Consider the following 24673-nt stretch of genomic DNA (forward strand, 5'->3'; position numbering starts at 1 on the left):
GCAGATGTGTGGATAATGGAGGAAATCAGATGAAGGCCAAGTTCACTCAACCTATCCTCATAAGGCAAACTCTCCAATCCAGACAGCATCCTTGTGAGTATCCTCTCAATAGCATCCACATCCAGTAATGAAGTGACCAGAACTGAACACAATATTTCAAGTGGAGTCTAACCATTGTCTTGTATAGCTATAATATTACCTGAAAAGCTATTAAACACGGGTAATGAAGGCTAATACTCCATACACCTGCTAGCAACACTATCAACCTACGCAACAGCTTTGAGTGTCCTATGAACATGGACCTCGAGATCTCTCATGCTTGTCCACACTGCTCAGAGTATTGAGCGCTTGTTATGGTGTTATTGGCAGCTGTACTCTGCCACTTGCAGCAAGCCTTGTTGCAGTTCATCCATGTAGATTGGAATGAGTCTACACTATTAATGAAAACTGTACAAATTCCTGTACCACCACTCCAGAACTGCTTTTCTCAATACCTCAGGTGCAGTACATGGATGATGCTTGTGTATTAATGTGTTTAGAAGTTAAACATGGCATCATTTATTAATTTAATGATATGCAAGAGAGAATGGGCTTTAAACTCCACACCTGTAGATCAAATTATCTCTACCTACCAACCCTCAATGAGCACCATCATGTCCCATATATCAGGAGATAGAAACATAGAAACATAGAAGATAGGAGCAGGAGTAGGTCATTTGACCCTTCGAGCCTGCTCCGCCATTCAACGAGATCATGGCTGATCTTAAAGTTCAGTACCCCGTCCCCGCCTTCTCTCCGTAACCTTTAATACCCTTCTACTGAAGAAATATATCTAATTCCCTCTTAAATATATTTAATGAACCTGCCTCTACTGCCCTCTGTGGCAATGAATTCCACAGATTCACCCCCCTCTGGGTAAAGAAATTCCCCCTCATCTCGGTCCTAAATGGTTTGCCTATTATCCTCAAACTATGGCCCCGGGTTCTGGATTTTCCCATCATTGGAAACATCCCATCTGCATCCATTCTGTCCAGTCCTGCCAGAATTTTATATGTCTCTATGAGATCCCCTCTCAATCTTCTAAACTCCAGCGAGTACAATCCCAATTTGCGCAATCTTTCCTCATAAGTCATTCCTGCCATTCCAGGGATCAGCCTGGTGAATCGCCTCTGCACTCCCTCCATTGCAAGAACATCCTTCCTTAGATAAGGTGACCAAAACTGCACACAATACTCCAGGTGGGGTCTCACCAAGGCCCTGTACAGCTGCAGTAAGGTATCCTTGTTCCTATACTCAAACCCTCTTGATATGAAGGCCAACATACCATTTGCCTTTTTAACCGCCTGCTGTACCTGCATGCTCGCCTTCAGAGACTGATGTACAAGTACCCCTAGGTCTCTCTGCACTTCCCCATCTCTTAATCTATTGCCATTCAAATAGTAATCTGCCCTCCGGTTTGTATTACCAAAGTGGATAACCTCACATTTATCCACATTGTAGTGCATTTGCCATGTATCTGCCCAGCCCCTCAATTTATCCAAATCACACTGGAGCTTCCTGACCCCCTCTTCCGTGCACACAATCCCTCCTAGCTTAGTGTCATCTGCAAATTTGGAGATATTACATCCAATCCCCTCATCCAGATCATTAATGTAAATTGTGAACAGCTGGGGGTCCCAGTACAGATCCCTGTGGTGCCCCACTGGTCACCGCCTGCCACTCAGAAAATGAGCCATTTATCCCAACTCTCTGTCTTCTACCTGCCAGCCAGTTATCAATCCACATCAATACTTTGCCCCCAATCCCATGAGCCTTGATTTTGGAAGCCAGTCGTTTATGTGGGACCTTATCGAAGGCCTTTTAGAAGTCCAGGTACACCACATCCACTGGCTCTCCCCCATCTATTTTACCTGTCACCATTTCAAAGAATTCCAATAGATTTGTCAAGCACAATTTACCTTTTGTAAATCCATGCTGACTCCGTCCGCTCCCTTCTCTGCTAGTCATATGCTCCGCTATTACATCCTTAATAATGGATTCCATCATTTTGCCCACTACTGATGTAAGGCTCACCGGCCGATAATTCCCCACTTTTTCTCTACCCCCCTTTTTAAATAGTGGGGTAACATTAGCTACCCTCCAATCCATGGGTACTGATCCTTAGTCTATCGAGTTCTGGAAAATAATTCTTAAAGCATCTGCTATCTGAATGGCCACTTCCTTGAGTACCCTAGGATGTAGATTATCAGGCCCTTGGGATTTATCTGCCTTCAATCCCATCAATTTCCCCAAGACCATGTCCTTAGAGATACTGATTTCTTTCAGTTCCTCCCTTGCATTAGTCTCTATGTTTCCCAAAATCCTTGGGAGGTTATTTGTATCCTCTCTTGTAAAAACAGAACTAAAGTAAGAATTTAATTGGTCTGCCATTTCCTTATTCCCCATTATATATTCCCCTGATTCCGACTGCAAAGGACCTACTCTGGATTTCACCAATCTTTTCCTCTTGACATATTTATAAAAGCTTTTGCAGTCGGTTTTTATATTTGCCGCAAGCTTACTTTCATAATTTATTTTTGCTCTCTTGATTAATCCCTTTGTGATCAATGCCCAAGAAGTGTGTGGTAACCTTTCTAAATGACTATCGACCAGTGGCATTCTCATCAACAGGGAAGACATGTTTTGAAAGGCTGGTGTTGAAGCATATCAGCTCCTGTCTGAGCAGCGACATGGATCCATTCCAATTTGCCTATTGTAGGTATACAAAGATTAAAAGAGAGGCGTGGTTGAACATTGGACCACTGGAAAACTACACTGGAGCGATAGTAATGGGGGACAAACTAATAAGTCTTTTGCTTCTGTCTTCACTGTGGAAGGCACCAGAAGTGTGCCAGAAGTTCGAGAGTGTCAAGAGGCAGACGTGTGGGTAGTTGATATTACCAATGAGAAGGCCCTGGGAAAATTGAAAGGTCTGAGGGTGGATAAGTCCCCTGGACCAGATGAACTGCACCCCAGGGTTTTAAAAGATGAAGCTGAAGCATTGGTGGTCTCTTTCAGGAATTGCTAGATTATGGAGGACTGGAAAATTGTACATGTCACTCCATTCTTTGAAAAAGGAGGGAGGCAGAGACAGGAAATTATAGGTCAGTTAGCCTGACTATGGTGGTTGGTAAGATTATATAATTATTATTAAGGATGATACTTCAGCTTTCTGGGAGGCACACAGTAAAATCAGTATGATTTCTTGAAGGGGAAATCTTATCTAACAAACCTATTGGAATTATTTGAGGAAATAACAGGAAAAACAGATAAAAGAGAGTTAGTGGATGTGGCTTCTCTGAATTTTCACAAAGGCCTTTGACAAGGTGCCACACACGAGGCTGCTAAGCCAGATAAGGTATTGTGGAATATACTAGCATGGATAGAAGATTGGCTGCCTGGCAGGAGGCAGAGGGTAAGGATAAAAGGGACCTTTTCTGAATTAGGTTATTTGGCAAATCGAGTCCACCCTGTCATTCCAACATAGCTGATGTTTTTTTTCTCCTCTCCTGCTTTCACCCATAACCCTCGATTCCCTTTCTGATCAAGAATGATTCTGCCTACACCTTGAATATTCCCATGACTTAGCCTCCACGGCCATCTGTGTCAACAAATTCTACAAATTCCTCCTCTTCTCTGCTCTGAAGGGACTTTTTGTTTATTCTGAGGCCATTCCCTCCGGCCCCAGACTCAGAGGAAATACTCTGTGTGAAGAAGTTTCCCTTCATGTTTGATTCTCCTCATCTCACCTTTCACCCTTAACCCACCACACCATAACATTCCATTTTTTGGTGCAACGTTTGCATGCTGTTTGCTGAGAGAGTGACATTTGCCTCAATTACCAATAATGTCAGATCCACATGATGCTGATGGTTTACATTTTAATGATTGAAAATAGCGACAGATCACGAAGACCTCTGCCATTATTACTGGTCCAATTTGTACTGCCACTTGCAAGAAGAGAAATTCCCTCATCTCCACCCTCGTCACGCACGCAACATCCTGTTTGTCAGAGTTCGATCACCTCTCCCATTCCCAGCTTTTGAATCGACAAAGTTTTCACCGAGTCAAAGGTTTCTCAGGTGATGAATTGTACAAAATTAATGTTGCCTACGCTGCTCCCCAGTCTCTTGCGGTCCTTTCTCAGAGAGTGAGTTCAACTATTTAAAACCATGAAAGCAGCTCAAGCATGGAAGACAAAGAAATGCTTTTTCCCCCAACCACTGCCCGCCACCCACCAAACATCAGATTTAATGTTAAGTTTCATTTTATCCAGGAATTGGGCAACTTGCGGTTTCAGAGTTCTAGGCTGCATGGGTATATCATGCGATAAATCATGAGAAATTTCCTCAGCATCATGAAGCAAATGCAGTCTGTTTCCTTTGAACCTTTTTGTGTTGATTCCAAGCTGCAGGGGGGAATGCGTTATATCGGCCCTGAAGTGAAAACAGCATTCATCAGCAAATAGCAGCTTGACGTTCCTCCATCTTGTATAGCATTTCTACAAAAGTCGGTCGTTGAGCAGGATCCTTGCTCCAACAAGTCAGCATGACATTGTAGACCTAAATAACAAATGTGAAAAAGAAGTTCTCACTGCAGTGACCAGAATATCAAAATGAACTCCAGTGGGAGTCTGAATATGATTGATGAGTAAACAACAGTTTGTGTGGGGTGATGTTTGTTCAGCTGTTAGCTCCTTGGTTATAAAAGGCAGAAGAGCTGTTGTTTAGATGAAATATCCATCAAGCCCATCCCTGTTGTTTGGATGAAATATCCATCAAGCCCATCCCTCAACTGTCATCATTTTCCCTTTACTTTTCAGATTCCCTTTTGCATTTGCTTCTACGAGCTTTGCAATCTGTGTTGCAGATTATAATTCACTGCATCAGGCATATTCTCCACTTCACCCCCACCACCCCACCTCTTAAAATTCATAGAGTATCAGCAAGCTGCAGCTTTCATTTCCTCCCAGAAGTGCACCACTGTGGCAGGACATACACTGCCCACCCGGATGCTGTTTTTTCTTGCTGGGACATTTCAGAAGATGCGAGGGGCCAATCCCATTGCTGAGGTCCTGGAGTCCCCATGAAAATGCTGAAAACAAGTTCAGCAAGTATCGAGGGAAGAGAAACAGATTAAGGAAGGAGACCCTTCATCAGAAGTGGAAAGGAGACAAAAGAAGCTTGTCGCACTGCATGGAGGGTGGGGGGAAGGGGGAGCTCAGAGAGTGTAAAACTGGAATAAAGTGGAAACCAGATTAGCTGGTCAATGAGTGAATGGGAAAAGTTTGAGTGTGTGAAAACATAAGCAGAAGCATGTGGGTTGACAAACAAAAACTGCAGCTGCTGGAGTCGAGCAAAAATTGAGCTGTGAGAGGAACTCAGTGGGTCAGGCAGCATCTGTAGGTAGAAACGATCAGTCAACATTTTAGGTCAGGACTTTTAATTGAGATTCAAAGAAAGCGCCAAGAAAAGGTCCTGACCTAAAATATTGACTGACTATTCTATTCAAGGATGCTGCCTGACCTATTGAGCTCTATCAGCTTCTCGGTGTCTGGTGAAGAAGGTGGGATCCTATCAGGAAGATAGGGTCATAAATAGAACTTTTGGCAAAGTATTGAGTACAGGAGTTAGGATGTTATGGTATAGTTGTTTAAGATATTGGTGAGGCCAAATTTGGAATACTGTGAGGAGTTTTCATCACCAATTTACAGGAAAGATCTCAATAAAATTGAAAGAATGCAGAGAAGATTTACTAGGATGTTGCCGGGACTGAGTTAGAGGGAAAGGTTAAACAGGTTAGGACTTTATTTCCTAGAGTGTAGAATAATTAGGGGAATTTTGATAAGAGAATTTTGAGGGGTATAGATAGAGTAAATGCAAGTAGGCTTTTCCTACTGAGGTTAGGTGAGATACAAACCAGAGGACATGGATTGAGGGTAAAAGAGGAAAAGTTTAGGGAGAACATTAGGGGGAACTTCTTCATGCAGAGTAGTAGAGTATGGAATGAGCTTGACAGCTGAAATGGTGAATGAGAGCTCAATATTAACATTTAAGAAAAAATTGGACAGGTAAATGGTTGGGATTGGTATGGGTGAATCTCAATGGGATTGTGGGAAGGGTTAAGGGAATTAAATGGCTAGTAAACAGAAGTTCTTTCTTCGACCCACAGACAAAGGGGTGGATTCAGCAAAGCAGCCATCCACTCTACTGAATGCAGTAGATAGGGTTGGATAAGGGGCACACGAAACTCTACCTTACCTGGAAGGTATGTGTGTGACCCTGGATGGAGGTGAGCGAGGAGATATAAGGACAAGTTGCACTCATTCTGCAGTTGCAACAGGATGTGGAAGGTTGAGAGGGAGGGGAAAGCAGACCAGGGATTCACAGAGAGATTGTCCCTGTAAAGAGCAGAAAGGTGGGATCACATTGAGGTTATCTCAAGAACATTCCTCATTGCACTCCTCTCTTGGCAAATCATTATTTTTTTATAGATAAGAGGACCTTAACTGCATACACTGGTCTAGGGAGCGTGCCAGCAGCCCCTTTTTACTTCAAGTTCAAAATCTGACCAATCCCCACATTTTTAATTGGCGTAAATTTGATTGCTAAACTCTTGGCATATGGATAGGAAATGTTTACATGCCAAAGGTGAAATATAATTGCAAGTTGCTCTTGTTTTGCACCCTGCTAAACATACAGCTCCAAATGTCACATCAGATTTTTTTCCACATACAACTGGGTTGTGAGGTCATCAGATACACCAGATTAAGACCCCACTGTGATAGTACAGATTCTATCACCAATGTGTATATGTACAGATGGTAGTGTAGGATGACTGTGATTGGCTGAGAGGGTAGTCACACCTACTGACAGGTTTTAAAGGATTGCTCCTAGCCAGACCAGGTCATTCTGGACTGGTCAACCTACTTGTGATATGCTTAGTTAATAAAAGCCTTGGTTTGGATCAACAAGTCTTTGGTTCTTTCAACGCGCTCTACACCCACAACACCTTCTCGTTAATCAGGAGCTTATAGCAGCACCTACACTTCCTAAAGCGGCTAAAGAGGGGAAGGCCCCCTTCTTGGCAACTTTCTACTGGTGTGACCTGCCTGAAAAACATCAGACCAGAAGACTATACAGAGGATGATTAAAACAGCCAAGAGATCACTGGGGTTTCCCCTTCCTCTTTAGACGACATTTACTGGAAGTATTATCTAAACAGGGCTCAAGAAATTATGGAAGACCTTTCCATCCAGCACACAGTATCGTCAACACACCATCATCAAGAAGATGGTACAGAAGCATCAAAACCAGGACTGCCAGGCTAGAGAATATCTTCTTCATAATCAGTATCCAGTAACTGTGAAAATCATCCCAAATATTTATATATATTCATTTTAATTATTTATATAGTGTATTGGGTGTTTTTGTCAAGTCAAGTTTTATCATCATCTGATTGCTCAAGTACAACTCGAGGAAACAGCATTCTCTGTTCCTCGGTGCAAAACATGCAGACACACAACCAGTCATAAACCACAATCAGATATGTACGATTGTATGTACTGTGTATTGTGTGTTTATGTGTTTTGGGTCCCATACATACAGTCAGATGATAAATAACTTGAATTTTAATGTGAATCAAGGGGCATCCACCTGCTTTAATGGCCTGGATGGCAATAACAGGAATAAATCTTAAGGGCTGCATTTAAATAGTCAATGTTATTGAAGATCTCTGCAGGCTTGAACCTTCCTATTTTACCCATACTCCTTATCTGACCATCTTAAATCAAATAAACAATCCTTCACTTACAAAATTTCAGTGACAAGATGGAGTTAAATATGATTTTCATTTTGCAGTCTTCTGCCGGAACACCTGAGGTCTTGGTCTTCATTTGACCCTAAAGTTTGAAGATTTTTTTCCACTGCCTCTTACCTCACTTGGACAGTCCTGGGGTTTAGGTAAACGACTGGTTTTCAGGACTTCAAGCATTTGGAAGACCATATGTCTTTGTTTATCTGAACCAATCATTCTCTGAAACTCCTTTAATAAAAGAAAAGAAAAGGAAAGGATTATTGCGCTTCCCAGTATTTTTCTTTTGCTCCTACTAGTGAAGCAGGTTGACATGTTCAACTTCCTCACTCAAACCAGTCTGATTTAGACCCATCAGACTGTCTCCAAGACCAACTCATTCTTTCCCAAGACTTAAAAATGAGAATCCAGAATTTCCTGATACAATTAAAATGTTCATATCCCCACCATTATTTATTGAACTTTGATGTGTCGAGGGATCTGAATGTCATCATGTAAGATTACATAAATTTAAAACAGAGATGTGGTAAAATTTCTTTAGTCAGAGTGGAACTTGTTGCCAAATGTGGCGTATTTAAGGCAGGGATTGACAGGTATTTGATTAGTCAGGGCATCAAGGGTTACAGGGAGAAAGCTGGGGTGTGTGACTGAGTGGGAGGATGGATTAGCTCATGATAGAATAGCAGAGCAGACTCGATGGGCCACTGAGCCTACTTCTGCTCTTGTGGTCTTGTGAAAAGGTAAATTATGCAGGAAAGGGAATACAATGGCAATAATTATTGGGAGGGGAAATAAATACTAAAATTGGAAAGGTTATAGAAAATAAAAGTGCAGCTGCTGGGATCTGAAACAAATACAGAAAAGGTGGAGATCTGTGGAGAGGGAAACACGTCAACATTTTACTTAGACGTGAGGAATGTTCTCGTTGTCAGTCTCTTGAACAGAGCTCCCATTGTAAAATAATACTGCACTTGCACGGTTTGAACTGTGTTTTTCCATCACACCATAACCTGCAACTTTAGTTTGTGAGTTTAGTTTAGTTGCATTTAAGAATGGGTTGACTTTCCTGGAATGATGAAATCAGATAAAAGGGTTATAGATTTGGAAGTTGATTTTGACGTCATATCATTGAGGATCATCCTATCTAGATTCTTTAGTAGTTGTCTTGATGCTGCTTTGTGAGACTGCTGTGATGCTGTGTGAGTCAAGTTTCCTACATTAATACACCACTTCAGCCCAACACACAAATATATGTACAGCTGGAGAGGAAAGTGTGCTGGATGACATTGAGATTAAGGAAGAGCAAGTGTTGGATATTCTGAAAAAAATCAAGATTGATGTCCATGGGGTTGGACACATATACCAAAGGTTGTGGAGGGAATGGAGAGAAGAGATAGCTGGGGCAGTGGCTATGATCTTTGAGTCCTCTTTGACCACAGGGAGGTGTCAGAGGATTGGAAAATGGAAAATATGGTCCCCTTTTTAAAAAGGTAACAGTGAGCATCCTGGGAATTTAGACGGGTGAGTCTTATGTGAGTGGTGTGCAAACTATTGGAGAAGATTCTTAAGGATAGGATTAAGGAGCATTTGGAAAAGTATGGTCTACTCAAAGTTAGTCAGCATGGCTTTGTGAAGGGAAGATCATGCCCATGAGCCTAATTGAGTTTTTTGATGAGGTAACAAAAGAAATTGATGAAGGGAGGGCAGTAGATGTGGTGTATGTGGATTTTGATAAAGCATTTGACAAAGTCCCCCCATGAAATACTCGTTCAAAAAGTAATGAGGCATGAGATCCACAAAACCTTGGCTGTGGAGATTAAAAATTGGCTTGCATGGAGAAAGCAGAGAGTAGTAGTGGACGGAAAGTATCCTGCTTGGGGGTCAGTCACAAGTGGAGTTCCACAGGGATCTGGTCTGGGACCCCCGCTCTTTATGATCTTTATAAATTACCTAGATGAAGAGGTGGAAGGATGGGTCAATAAGTTTGCGGATGATATAAAGGTTGTCATAGATTACGAAAGGATATAGACAGGATGCAGAGTTGGACGGAAAAGAGGCAGATGGAATTCAATTCAGATAAGTATAAGGTGATGTATTTTTGAATGTCAAACCAGAAGGCTGAGTACAGGGTTAATAGTTGGATACTAAACAATGTGGAAGAATAGAGGGACCTTGGGGTCCAAATCCATACATTTCTCAAGGTTGCCACATAGGTTGATAGGGTAGTTAAGATGACCTATGGGATGCTGGGCTTCATTAACAGGGGTATTAGGTTCAAGAGTCGAGAGATCATGTTGCAACTCTATAAATCTCTGGTGAACCGCACTTGTGTTCAGGCTATGGAAGCTATGGAGAGGATGCAGAGGAGATCTACCAGGATGTTGCCTAGATTGGGAAGCGAGTCTTATGAGACAAGATTAGCAGAGCTGGGATTTTTTTATAGCAAAGAAGAATGAGAGGAGACTTAATAGAGGTCTACAAGATTATGAGAGGCATAGATAGCACCTTTTTCCCAAGGCAGTAATAACAAACACCAGGAAACATCTCTGCAAAGTGAAGGGAGGACATTTTAGAGGAGTCGTCAGGGATAAGATTTTTCCAAAGAGTGTGGTGCCTGAAATTTCTTGCCAGGCATTGTGTTGAAAGCTGAAACATTTCCGATATTTAAGATATTCTTAGACAGGCATATGGATGAAAGAAAAATAGAGGGTTATGTGGCATGAAAGGTTTAGTATTTATTTATTTTTGATAGGAATCATTGAGTACCTAAGGGCCTGCACTGTGCTGTAGTGTTCTATATTCACTCATACTAAATGCTGGGTATTGTTCATTAGGTAAAAATAAGTTAATAGCCTCTCAAAAGAACCTGAGGGGCACCATCTCAGATAGAGGGTGGCAGGTATGTAGAATGAACTGCCAGAGAGGATGGGAGAAGAGGGTATATTTCAACAGGTATAGAATGGAAAGATTCAGAGAGAAATGGGCCCAACACAGACAAATGCGACCAGTTTGGATTGACAACTTGATTGGCATAGAAAGGTTGGGCCGAAGACCTGTTCCTGTGCTGTAAAACTCAATAAAATTCTCTTAATTTTTACTTCTGTAGAAATCAGCGGTAACACAAATGGGAGAGAAGTAGAACCACCTGCCAGTTTGCAAGACAGTTGACTTATCTTCTGGACTGTGATTTAAAAAGGAAGGCCTATTGGGGAAGGATGTCCACATTTTGATAACTTGGCACAGTCTCAAGTTTTTGGTTTAACAGGCAGTAAAATCTCAAATCTGACAGTAAGAATAGAAGGGACCATTTTCTTTGTAATATTACCACTCACCATTGGTGGACTCCTGCTATGGTCGCCATATGTAAACAACTCGTAAAGCAGAACACCAAAACTCCACACATCTGACTCCCTGGAAAATTTGCTGTCAGACAGAGATTCAATAGCATACCTAGACACAAAGAACATTTGATTAAAAAAAAAATCACAGCCGAGACTTCCCTTTTAATATTGTCAAGATGACTGGCAAAACCCTCTATACTTTAAGGTTTAGAGTAGATATCATCATACTATTTATCACAGTGCAATGTTTATTAACTCTGCATTATAATTTTCCTAACTGACATGCATAAGAGCATAAGAAATAGGAGCAGGAGTCGGCCATCCGGCCCGTCGAGCCTGCTCCGCCATTCAATGAGATCATGACTAATCTGATGATGGGCTCATCTCCACCTTCCTGCCTTTTCCCCATATTGCTTAATTCCCCTACTTTGTAATAATCTATCCAACTTTGTGTTAAATATATTTACTGAGGTCGCCTCCACTGCTTCAAAGGGCAGTGAATTCCATGGATTCACCGCCCTCTGGGAAAAGCAGTTCCTCCTCATCTCTAAACTAAATCTACTACCCTGGATCTTGAGGCTATGCTCCCTACTTCCAGTCTTCCCCATCAATGGGAACAATGTACTGATCTCTATCTTATCTGTGCCTTTCATAATTTTATATGTTTCTATAAGACCCCTTTCATTTTTCTCAATTCAAGTGAGAAAAGCTCCAGACAACTCAATCTCTCCTCAAAGGCCAACTATTTCATCCAGAGAATCCACCTGGTGAACCTCCTCCGCACTTCCTCAAAAGCCAGTACATCCTTCCTCAAGTAAGGAGACCAGAACTGCACGCGGTACTCCAGATGTGGCCTCATCAGTACCTTGTGCATTTGCAGCATAATCTCCCTGCTCCTAAATTCAATCCCTCTAGCAATGAAGGCCGACATTCCATTTGCCTTCTTGATAGCCTGCTGCACCTGCAAACCAACATTTTGTGATTCATGCACTAGCTCTCCTAAGTCTTTCTGCACAACACATGCTGCAATCACTTGCCATTTCAATAACAAACTGATCTTTCATTTTCCCTTTCAAAGTGGATAACCTCACATTTACCAACATTATAATCCATCTTGCCCACTCATTTAACCGATCTATTCTCTTTGCAGATTCTCCGTATTCTCTGCACAATTTGCTTTTCCATTCAATTTAGCAAACACCAAACTTAGATTCACTACACTCTGTCCTTCTTTAGTGGTCCTAAGTCAGGCTTCAATTTAATGACACTCAAGCACAATGTTGCAGTCACTGCGATTTTGCCTAATAATTCCTTTGTTTGAAGTACAATATTTGCAACCCTGATCATAATAGACCGTGACCTGCGAACAAACTCATTGACAGTTATGCTCTTAGTGCTTCCTGGGTGGTAGAGATTGTTGGGTTACAAGGTGTTGCCAAAATTGACGATGTGTATGTCCACCATGCATTTTGTAGAACGTGTACACATACTGTGCTAGTTGTGGAGGGAGTGAATGATTATCGAGGTGAATATGTTATTGATTAAGTAAGTTACATTGGCTGAGATGAAGTTGAGCTCGAACTGGGCTGATGTTAGTTACCACAGGTGCAGTACACCAGTCAGCTATCTTTTGTGACACAGATTATCCTTCAACAGCAGTGCAAATACCATATTTGTGCAAGAACTCACTGAGCCATCTGAGGAAACCTGTCTGTCATGGATTAAATAAATCTACTCTTGAGTCCACAATACCTTCACACTGAAGCGAATACATTCTGGATGTAATGCAGCCAAACAAATGAACTGAGAGGATGATTGGGTTGTGTAAAAAGCAAAACAATGGAAGACAATGAACAAGGTTCATGAATGGAAGTGTGGGAGTGTCTACACCAGCATCTAGGTAGGTTGCTTTGAAAAGAACTGATCATAGCATGACCAGGAGCGGATGCCAACCAAATGAGGACTGATCTTACCAAAAGATTGGACTCTCTCCCGCTTCCAGAACTTTATAATAATCCTTATCTCCAGGCAGAATCTTGGTTAGTCCAAAGTCACCTATCTTAACACAGGTGTCACTTTCGACGAGAATGTTCCGCGTTGCCAGATCTCTGTGTACATATCGTTTGGAGCCAAGATACTCCATTCCCTTTCAACAAGAGCAAATGAATAAACATGAGGTTTGTAGAGCAGATGATTTTGTTTCCTTGAGATTTCATTAATATTTTAGCTGAACAAACTCCAATTTTTAATTTTAATTTGATTGTTAATTTCAAGCATGTTTTGAAGGTTTTGAGATTGAAGTGCTGGACATTGATGCAAACAATCCAAGGGAGGAATTCATGGGCTTCAAAAGTTGTCTTTAAAAAAAAAGATTTTGAGCACTTTGTTTCAGGTTTGCATTTCTGACAATTGGTAGGTTAGAGGATGGGTAAAGGCTCTATGGCCAACTGTTAAGAAGAATCTTTTAGAGAAATGGAGAATTCTTCAAGTAACAGGAAGGATAGATATCATCAAGATGTGCAGGACTTGTGACCAAAGATGAGAATGGGGGATAGGATGACTGAGTCATGAATATGTCATTCAGTTGGAAAGGAATCAGAAGCGAATCACCAGGTTGTTAGCAGAACTAAAGGCCTTGAGTTATATGGAGAGGCTTTACTCCATAGACTTTAAAAGTTTGTAAAATCATGAGGTGCATTGATAAAGTGAATGTTCACAGTCATTTTCCCAGAGAGAACAGTTCTAGAACTGAAGGGCATAGAATCAAGATGAGACAGGAGAGATTTAAGAGGGACATAAAAGGCCACATTTTCACCTAGAGGGTGAATGTATCTGGACCTCCTTCTAGGTACTGACCAGAAGAAGTTATAAAAGTTGATGCAATTACAATGTTGCAAAGATATTTGGACAGACAAATGGATATGAAGGGCTCAGAAGGAAATGGATCAAATGATGACAAATGACTGGCCCAGCATGCCAAGATGGTCAGCATAGATAAGATGAGCTGAAGGCCATTGCAAGCTGTATGACTCCATGACTATCTGAATTAACTGGGAGTCTTGTATGGAGCAAAAAGGACAAACATCTGATCTTGTATCACTTTATATTCATGTTAGGGGCTTCATGAGGCTGATACAAGGAGAATGTGGACCTGTTTGTCATTCTGCTTATAGATAGTTCCCGACTTACAACTGAGTTCTGATCTGACCGAACGGTCATACCTCGAAATGGACGTAAGACTGAAATTCACTGTATCCGTTTTATCATTTGTCACATACAACACGACAGCCACCAAGGCCAGCTCTTGCGAGAGGTTGGCCACCCCTGTCATTGGCACTATTTTCCATAGATATGCCCTTCTTTTGCTCCAAAAGTGTAATTTTTATATTTTTTTAAATGTATACAGATGTTTTTTGGTCATATGTACAGATGGTTGTAAGTTGCATAGATCGTAAATCAGGGAATAACTGTTACATGACTGCGTACTGCCCACCCAATCCTTGCAAAGGAATGAGTTTCCCAAGTGTGAAAACCTACCTTGCATATCTGAGAGGCATACAAAAAGAGTTTATTGTGATCCAGCCTGTCCCTGTTCTTTTGCAGGTAATCTCGAAGACTTCCATGTGGCAGGTACTCCATGATTAGTCTCAGATTCTTGCGTCCTGCAGAAATTAAACAACACTAATTGCACTGGAAATATAACATGGGTGTATGACATTGAATTATTCAACATGCATCATTGAAGAAAGAACAAATCTTGTGCAATACCCAAATGTGCTGGAGAAACTTAGTAAGTCATGTAGGAAGCAAAGGGTAACCAATGGTTTAGACCTGAGCCCTTCATCGAAGGATGAATAAAAAGCAGGCAGGTGCCTGAATAAAGAGATGGGGGAAGGACAGGAGGGAAGAGGGGGCAGGGGGAGGAACATAGGCCAACAGGCATGAGTTCACAGGTGGATATGAGTGGAAGAGCAGAAGAGAAAAAAGCTGAGGTGATGGAGGGAGGTGGTTGCTCGCTGAATGGAGAGGAAAGTGTTTGGAGAGCCAGAGGAATGGGGAGAGAGAGAGAGAGAGAGAGAGAGAGAGAGAGAGAGAGAGAGAGAGAGAGAGAGAGAGAGAGAGAGAGAGAGAGAGAGTGGGGGGGAGGGGGGGGGAAAGGCCTAACGGAAACTGGAGGTCAATGTTAATGCCATCTGGTTGGTGGGTGCCCAGATGGAATATTAGATGTTGTTCCTCCAATTTGCAGGAAATGCAAGGAATAAATCTTATCGATTTTGAAGGAATAAAATACATTAATTAAGAATTGTCTCATTCTCCAACCCTACGCTGCAATCTTTACCCTGACTTGCCTTTTAAATCAATGTTACCAAGCTGATCAACTTCCTCCTGCATATTTCTTCATTCAGAATCCTCGTTGTGGTCACATCAAGATGATTAGTGAATCCTTCCAGCAGTCCTTCTTCATTCAGGCACAACACAAAGTCAAATAGGTTTGCACTAAGAATGGATTTTGGTTTTGTTCCCGTTTTAGACACTTAGAACCTGGAACATGATAGCGCAGTGCAGGCCCTTCAGTCCCCGAACCTGTGCCCACCTAGGTAAACCTACTCCACAACAATCTAATTTTCCCCCTACCCAAAACCTTCTATTTTTCTTACATCCACGTGCCTATCTAAGAGCCTTTTGAATGTCCCTATTGTAACAGCCTCCACCACCATCCCCAGCAATGCATTACAGGGACCCATCACTCTATAAAATAAAAATCCCTCTGATATCTCTCTTAAACTCGTCTCCACTCATCTTACACAGATGTCCTTTAATATTTTCTATTGTTGCCCCAAGATAAAGGTGCTGGCTGCCCACCCTATCTAAGCTCTTCATAATATATACCTCCATTAAGTCACCTCTTATTCACTGTTGATCCAAAGAGAAAAGGCTGAGCTCTGTTAGCTTTGCCTCATAAGACATGTTTTCCAACCAAGGCAACGTCCTGGTAAAATCTCCTCTAAATCTCATCTTCATCCTTCCTGTCATAGGTGACCAGAACTGAATGCAAGTGTGGTCTAACTATAGAGCTGCAACATTACCTCACAGCTCTTTACTCAACACCCCAACCAAGGAAAGTCGGAATTCAGGCTATGCAAATATAATGAGCATTTCATGAGCATAATAGGGAAGGAAAAAAACATCTGATTCATCATAAATGAAAATAAATTCTCAGTCATTTATCCAAGATTTTTTGAGCATTCAGTGAACCTTTCCATGTGAGGGAGCAAATTATAAATGTGCAAATCAATTCCATGAACGTCATAAGGGAGAGTGGAACCTTTATTTAATTTGTATTTAATTTGTATTTAAATTTCTTAGATTCAATTAAAACTATGACTTAAGTTCAATTGCACAATGGATTATGAATGAAAATGCACATGCAATAATGTATTTAAAATGATTCTTTGGCACACTTGGCAAGGGATTGAGTATCAATGTAGGGACGTCATGTTAAAGCTGTACAAGGTGTGGGTGAGGCCACAACTCGAGAAATGTGCACAAATCTGGTTACCCAGCTAGAGGAAAGATAGCATGAAGATTGAAAGGGTGTAGTGAAAATTCATGGAAATGTTAACAAAACTGATAAGTTTGGCTAATAGGAAGCAGCTAGGCAGAGTGTAGTGGTTATCACGTCTACTTTACATGCAGAAGATCCTGGGTTCAAGCCGCAGACACTCTTGGGCAGCACGGTTGGTGTAGCAGTTAACAGAACCAGCAATTGAGACCAGACCAGGGTTCGAATCCCATACTGTCTGTAAGGAGTTTGTACATTCTCCCTGTGTTTGTGGCTTTTCTTTTCTTTTCCACCCATCTTTCAAAAAAAAACGCACCAGGGTGGAGGTTAATGGGGTGAAAATTGGGTGGCACAGATTCAAAAGGCCAAATTGGCCTGTTAAGGTGCTGTATGTCTAATAAGAAAAGACAGGGCTGTTGGGGCAGATTTTTCTTCAGAGGAAGGTAGCAGGAGCCAGGATCATGGCATTGTGAGTGGCTCTGGTGCCCAGAACAAGAAAAAGAATAGCAGAGCTGTAGTGTTAGGGGTTTTTAAGGTATTTCACTGTAAGGGGGATAGACAGGAACCTCTATAGCCACAATTTGAACTCTTGGTTGGTGTGTTGTCTCCCAGGTGCAAGGATCAGAGATGTCCCACAGTGGCTGTTGACAGAGGAGGGTGCACAGCCAGTTATCATAGTGCATGTAGATATGAATGATAAAGAAAAAAAATTAGGTCTGATTAACCGAATTTAGGGAGCCAGGAGATAAATTGAAAAGTGGACCTCAAAAGGTAGCAATCTTAGAATGTCAGAGTAAAAACAGAAAAATAGTTAGAATAAATATGAGGCTTCGTTAGTGGTCTGGGAGGAAGAATTGCAGATTCCTGGGGCACTGAAATGGTTCTGGGCATGGGTGCGCCAGCATAAATTAGACAATCTACACTTGGGCAGGACTAGGAATCAACAGCCATGGGGGATTGCTTGCTAGTGCAGTGGGGAGAGTTTAACAAATGTACCAGAGGGATGGGCAGCTCATGTTTAACATTAATCAGACAATAGATATCCGAGTACTCCAGGATCTAGATCACATCAGAAAGTGGCCAAGGATTGGCAAATGAAATGTAACTCTGATAAGTGTGAGGTGATGTAATTTGACAAGTCAAATTAAAGTAGGATATACACAGTAAATCAAGGAGAACCAAGGAGAGAGTGAAGGCTCAGGCTGACTGGGTCGTGAAGAAGGTGTGAGTCATGCTGCCCTTCACTGAGCAGAGTACTGAGTCCCAAAGTTGAGACAGCATGAGACATGTGTGCAAGGCAAGAAAAACACTTGTGAACTGTGTGCAGTTCTGGTTACCCAGATGTTATGAAGATGTCATTAACTTGGAAAGGCCATGGAAGAGATTTACCAGGATATTACTGGGGCCTGAGGCTTGATAAGCTGAGTGTTTATTTTCTGGAGCACAGGAGGCTGAGGGGTATTCTTAGAGAGGATTGTAAAGTCCAGTTCCCATGGTAGACATCTCTAGGATGAGAGAGCATAGATTTAAGGTGAGAGCAGAGAGGAATCTGAGGGCATCATTTTCACGCAGTGGTCCATATAGGGAACAATCTGTCAGACGAAATTTCAGAATTGGGTACAAATTTGGGCATATATGTAGATAGGAAGGGTCTAGAAGGATATGGATCAAATGTAGGCAAATGGGACCAGCCCAGATGGCTTCCTGGCCACCATAGACAGGTTGGGCTGAAGTTCCTAATCTGTGCTGTGTGACTCTCGGCTTCTAATTAAAAATAAAGTGGTTTTAGATTTTTCCTTTCGAAAATCCATAAAATCCAAGTCTAAGTAAGTGACAAAGGATCATTTTTGGCAGTGACTTTTCAGAAATAAAGTTCGAACTTTATCCACTCTTTATATCAATAACCACATCATATGTAGATGTGTGGCTGGAAATTGGGTCCATTGATCAATGTCGTTAAAAACGCTTTCTTCGATATATCTGGAGATAAACGGGATGAATTTTATTCTTCAACCTGAAAGGAGACGAGTGGAGTAATTATAATGAAATTCACTTCTGTTCACCTCGATTACACTCAGATCGGGATCATTGGTAGAGTCTCTTTCCAGGAATGCTACTTGGCTCTCCCAACATTTTTGTTTTATTTCAGATGCCAGCATCCACAAGTTTATTTATTTTCCATTTGGTTCAATATTAGTTAGTTTCTGTCCCTGCCTGACTCTAGTTCTCCATCCAAATACCTTCAGGAATTTGGAAAAACTGGAAAAAAAGCCACCCATAGCTTTCTAGGGAGAGAAATATTTAAAAAATCACCACCATTTGAAATGCCTCCTGAATTGAACTGAATGGAATTGTTTATTGTTATTTGTATTGAGATACATTGAAAGACTTGGTCCTATGTTTATCACATGGGCGGCTCATTCAGAAAGTCATGAGGCATTGGATCCAGGGAACCTTGGCTTGTAGAATTTGGAAAGTAAACTTGCATGTTGAATCAGTGGGGAAGAAGGCAAATGCAATATTGGGATTCATTTCAAGAGGAATAGAATATAAGAGCAGGGATGTGATATTGAGGCTCTTTAAGGCACTGGTGAGATCTCACTTGGAGTATCATGAACAGTTTTGGGCTCCTCATTTAAGGAAGGAGAGGGATCAGAGGGGGTTCACATGGATGATTCTGGGAATGAATACAAGGAACATTTGACAGCTCTAGGCCTGTACTCATTGAAATTTAAGAGAATAAATGGGGAGAAATCTCATTGAAACATTTCAAATGTTGAAAGGCTTGGAAAGAGTAGATGTAGAAAGGTTGCTTCCAATGGTGGGAGAGTCTAGGACAAGAGGGCACAACTTCAGGATTGAAGGGTGTTCACTTAGAAGATCAGTTCATGGGTAAATGGTGGGGCAGATAGACTCAATGGATTGAATATCCTATTTCTGCTCCTGTGCCTTATGGAATTGATGCCTGCAGAAAGAAGAGGGTAGTAGTAGATGAAATGTAGTCTGCATGGAGGTCAATGGGTAGTAGTAGATGGAATGTAGTCTGCATGGAGGTCAATGAATGTAGTCTGCATGGAGTTCCACCTCTTTATGATTTTTATAAATGACTTGGATGAAGAAATGGAGTGTTAAGTCAGTAAGTTTGCAGATGATACAAAGATTGGAGGTGCTATGGATAGTGTAGACAGTTGCTATAGGTTACAACACAATATAGACAGAATACAGAGTTGGGTCTAGAAGTGGCAGATGGAGTTCAATCTGCATAAGTGTGAAGTGATGCACTTTGGAAGGTCAAGCTTAAAGGTGGAGTACATGGTTAATGGCAGAATTATTAACAGTGTGGATGAACAAAGAGATCTAGTAGTCCAGGTCCATAGATCCCTCAAAGTTGTCACACAAATGGATAGCGTGGTTAAGGCGGCATATGCTGTGTTGGCCTTCATTAGTTGGAACTTTTGAGTTCATGAGCTATGAGATAATGTTGCAGCTCTAAAAAAACTCTAGTTGGAATCACACTTAGGGAAGTTGCATTCAGTTCTGGTCACTTCATTACAGGAAGGATGTAGATGCTCTGGAAAGGGTGTATAAGAGATTTACCAAGGTATTACCTGGATTAGAAAACATGTATTTTGAAGCAAGATTAACAGAGCTAGCCGACAAAGGATGAGAGATGACTTAAGAGTGTGTATAAGATGTATGAGGGGTTTAGACAGGGTGGTCAGCCAGCTTCTTTTTACTGGGGTGACAATAGCAAATATCAGAGGACATCTGTTTAAAGTGAGTGGAGGAAATTTTAAGGGAGATGTAAGAGGTTGTGCTTTTGATTTTTTACACAGAATGTGGTGGGTGCCTGGAATGCATTGTCGGGGGTGGTGGTGGTGGCAGGTACAATTGGGAAATTCTCAAGACACTTACACAGGAACATGGATGTAAGAGGGTTATTGGTATGAAGTCAGGGAAAGTTAGATAGTTGTAGACCATGTTTGCCTAATTCTGCACAATATTGTGGGCTGAAAGGCCTGTACTGCACTGTAATGTTCTATGTTCTATTCAGCCAATTTGTACATAATACAACAGATAGAAACCTATCAATCTCTGCCTTAAATACATTCCAATGATTGGCCTCCACAATCACCCATGGCATCAATTCCAGAGGTTCACAACTCTCTAGCTAAATAAATTCCTGCTTTAAACAGGTGCCCTTCAATTCTGACTTTGTGCCCTATTGTCCTCAACTCCCCTACTATGAGAAACAACTTTGCCACATCTACTCTGTCCAGGCCTTTCAACATTCAAAAAGCTTCTATGAGGTCCCTCCTACCACTAATGTGAGACTCACTGGCCTATAATTTTCCTAATTATTCTTCTAACACTTGTTGAGCAAAGGTACATTAGCCACTCTCCAGTCCTTGGGGACCTTCCCTGTCACAAGTGAGGAAACCAAGATATTTGTCAAAGGCAAGCAATGTACTTACTTGCCTCTTTCAATAACTGGGATTCTCTCCCATCAGGCCCAGGAGGACGTATTGAGATTTATAAATCATGAAGGACATTAATAATGTGGATTGTTAACGTCTTTGTTCAGAGGACAGGAGCTTAAAAGAGGAGGGAATAGGCTTGATGTGAAAGGGAAAGGCTTAAAAGGTAGTTGAAGGACAGGTTGGAGGTAATCTGGAATAAGATGCCAGAGGAAGTGGTCGAGGAAGGTACAATTTAAATATTTAATGAGTATCAATGGAATTGGATAGCTGGAAAGGGTTCAGAGGGATACACCCCAAATGCAAGCAAATGGGACTAGCTCAGGAAAGTACCTGAACTAGGCATAGAGCAGTTGTACATGAGGGTCAGTTTCCATGCTGTATAACTCTGATTCTATATCTATAAAAGAACAAAAATAAAGAATGGATGCATGAATCCCACTCACCGGCACTGCAGCAAACTCCTTTATATTTGACAATGTGTTCATTGTGGAGATTCTTGACCACCGCAATTTCCCGCTCAAAGTCATAAAGGTGCTTTCTCGTGGTGTGTTGCAATTTCTTCACAGCCACCAGATCCCCTGTGTTGTCATCAAGGGGATCATATTGGCACAGCTCTACACTGCCAAAATTTCCCTGTCAGTGAATTAACAGGATAAATTGTAAGAGAATATCAACCTTTCCAGGAAGTATTCCAGACTCTCATCTCCACCAACACATTAAATTCAAAAAGGTCACATTTCATTCTTTTATATTGGCATGCTCAATCTTTCTCATTACATCACTCCTTTCTGCAATGCTTCCTCCTGCAATAACAAGGCCAAATTAGGATGTAATATTCCAGGTAACTCCTCATAATGATCCATCAAAACTTACTTGCAATCAGGGCCAACATCCCAACAGCCTTCCTAATTAGTTGCTGCCCCTGCATTCTATCTGATTGAGTTTCAAAGAATGGTCACTCGAGAAGCCCTGAATTGTGTATGCCCCATTAACTACTTTCTCAACCTGCTCTGCACTTCCAATGACTTGCGTACCCATACTCTTCAACCCCTCTTTGCTGAACAATGTTCTTTCTTCTATTCATCTCTCTTCATTCTTCCTATCATAACGCGCTTCACACATCAAGCCCTAACGGCCACACATCTCTCATCTATCTGGCACTGAAACAATGGAGTAAGTGGGCTTCTCCTGTGGCATGAACTCTACATGTTTCTTGCTCTATTTCCCTAATGCCAGGCATTGCATCCTAATTACCATCTACCTGTAAATGGCAAGGTTCACCAAACTTAATCTCAACTGCACTCCTGTAAGCACGTCCAGCTCTCCGGGGAGGAATTGGCCTCAATGTTGCTACTTTTCTCTGCTTTACTAATGCAACAGATGAGCACTTCCATGGCATAGCTATCTCATCTAAATTTGAATTCAAATCCCACTCCAAAGGCCACTCTGAAACATCCAGAGAAACACAATGAGAGGGCTGCAGCGTTGACAGTCAGACGATCACCCACGTGGGCATCTTAGTGGGTATTAAAAGCTCTGCAACATAGTTGGAAGCCAACATTATTGTCCAGCATTGATCTATGAATGAATACATTGAAAATAATTAACTTATCATTTAATGTTATGTTCTAGTGTCAGCTGTGCAACACAAACAGCTCCAACTTCACATGAAAGGCTAAAACATTTGAAAATTAATTCAGATCTTTGAGACAACCTGAGGAAATACATAGTCCCCACATCTTCCCTTCTACCACCTCCAGTTCAGCTGAACATAATGACAGTACCTTGCCCAACATGGAAATGAATTTGAGGTGCCTCTCTTCAAAGAGAATGGGATCTTCCTGTTGCCTTACAGCAACAAAATTCCAGAAATTGTTTGTATTTGGGAGTCCAGTGGGGGACAAGTCACACAGTCGTTCGTAATCTGTAAGATAGCAAGCATCGTGAAGTACACTTTACGACTTAGATCTCCAACTACAAAGCTTTCAATTCTGGGCAGAACAAATGGGGCACACAGGGAGATATAAAAATGCTGGAAATTCTCAGAGTTAGGCCCAGTGATGGAAGCTCATCAACCCCAAATCAAGTTTGTGGCCATCTGATTATACAAGTACAACCTGACGAAAGAACATTCTCCAGTCATCAGTGCAAAACATGTAGACACACAGCCAGACATAACACACATAGGGACAAATAATAGACATGCAGAACAAGTATCCTTATATACAAATAAATAAATAAATAAATTGCTTTGTGAATAGGTTAGTGTGAGCAGTTCCTTCAGTTGTTCAGCAGTCTCACGGCCCGTGGGAAAAGCTGTTCCTCAGCCTGGTGGGTCTGCTTCTGATACTCCTGTATCTCTTTCCCAACAGGAGCAGCTGAAAGATGCTGTGTGCAAGGTGGAAGGGGTCCTCAATGATTTTTTTTCACACCCTCTTTAGACAATGATCCTGGTAGCTCATGTCAATGGTTGGGGCGGGGGGGTGGGTGGAGGAGTCCTGTGGATTGATTTTCAATCAATTTCTGGATGCTCTTGAGAGAGCTCCTGTTGAAGGTTGACATAATGGTGGCTGGTAGCCTTGCCCGCTTTAATCTTCTCAGGAAGTGCAGTCACTGTTGCGCCTTCCTGATAAGTGAGGAGATGTTGTCTGTCCAGAATAGGTCGCTAGTTAAGACAGTGAACTCCAAGGAACTTGGTGCTCTCCACTCTCTCCTCCACAGAGTTGTTGAAGTGTAGTAAAGGGTGGTCATTCCTTGTCCTCCTGAATTCCATGATCATTTCCTTCCTCTTGTCCAATTGAGACTCAGGTTGTTACTCTTGCACCGTACCACAAGATTTTCCACCTCTTCTCTGTAGTGCACCTCATCATTGTTGAAGATGAGGCTAACTACTGTTGTGTCATCTACTAACTTGATGACAATTTTGGAGCTGGATCTGGCAATGCAGTCCCGGGTCAGTAACATGAACAGGAGTGGGCTGAGCGCACAGCCTTAAGGTGCACCAGTACTCAGTATGACAGTGTTTGACATTGTGCTACTAACCTGGACAGACTGTGGTCTTTCCGTTGGTAAGTCCAGAATCCAGTTACAGAGAGGGGCGATGAAACATACCCTGCTCTCCTCTCAGGTGCTCCTCAACGTGCTGAACATTTCCACCATTTTCTGTTTCTATTTCAAAGTTTGAGCATCTGAAGCATTATTTGAAGCTTTTGAATTCATGATATCAAAGCCTCCATTGTCCACAGAAGCTGCTGCTCTGAAACTTGTGTAGAATGATGAAAACCAGCAGCACAGGAAGTTTATGTTCCCCATCCACATCTATCCAAAGTGGAGCTCCCCAGATTACTTTAGTTCCTGTTTCTTACTTCATACATTATAAAATATCACATCAGAGTGAAAATTTAAAGGAAAGTGCTGGTCAAGTTTTTTATTTACAC

The 24673-nt window shown here is 41.7% G+C and overlaps 1 protein-coding gene across 1 annotated transcript in view; it reads right to left on the reverse strand.

The window, feature by feature from the left end:
• Nucleotides 1-3906: 3906 nt before the first annotated feature.
• The window catches only part of LOC138756840 (tyrosine-protein kinase JAK2-like), a 61940-nt gene continuing 41173 nt past the window's right edge, over nt 3907-24673 (reverse strand). The window contains exons 13-19 of the mRNA XM_069923231.1: nt 23021-23160; nt 21680-21869; nt 14730-14854; nt 13166-13338; nt 11184-11301; nt 7975-8082; nt 3907-4601 (exon numbers count right to left, since the gene is read on the reverse strand). Coding sequence (XP_069779332.1) covers nt 4497-4601; nt 7975-8082; nt 11184-11301; nt 13166-13338; nt 14730-14854; nt 21680-21869; nt 23021-23160 — 959 coding nt within the window. The 3' untranslated portion in view covers nt 3907-4496. The remainder of the gene's footprint in view (nt 4602-7974; nt 8083-11183; nt 11302-13165; nt 13339-14729; nt 14855-21679; nt 21870-23020; nt 23161-24673) is intronic.

Source organism: Narcine bancroftii, chromosome 3, assembly GCF_036971445.1.
Source record: "Narcine bancroftii isolate sNarBan1 chromosome 3, sNarBan1.hap1, whole genome shotgun sequence".
In the NCBI taxonomy this organism is placed as follows: domain Eukaryota; kingdom Metazoa; phylum Chordata; class Chondrichthyes; order Torpediniformes; family Narcinidae; genus Narcine; species Narcine bancroftii.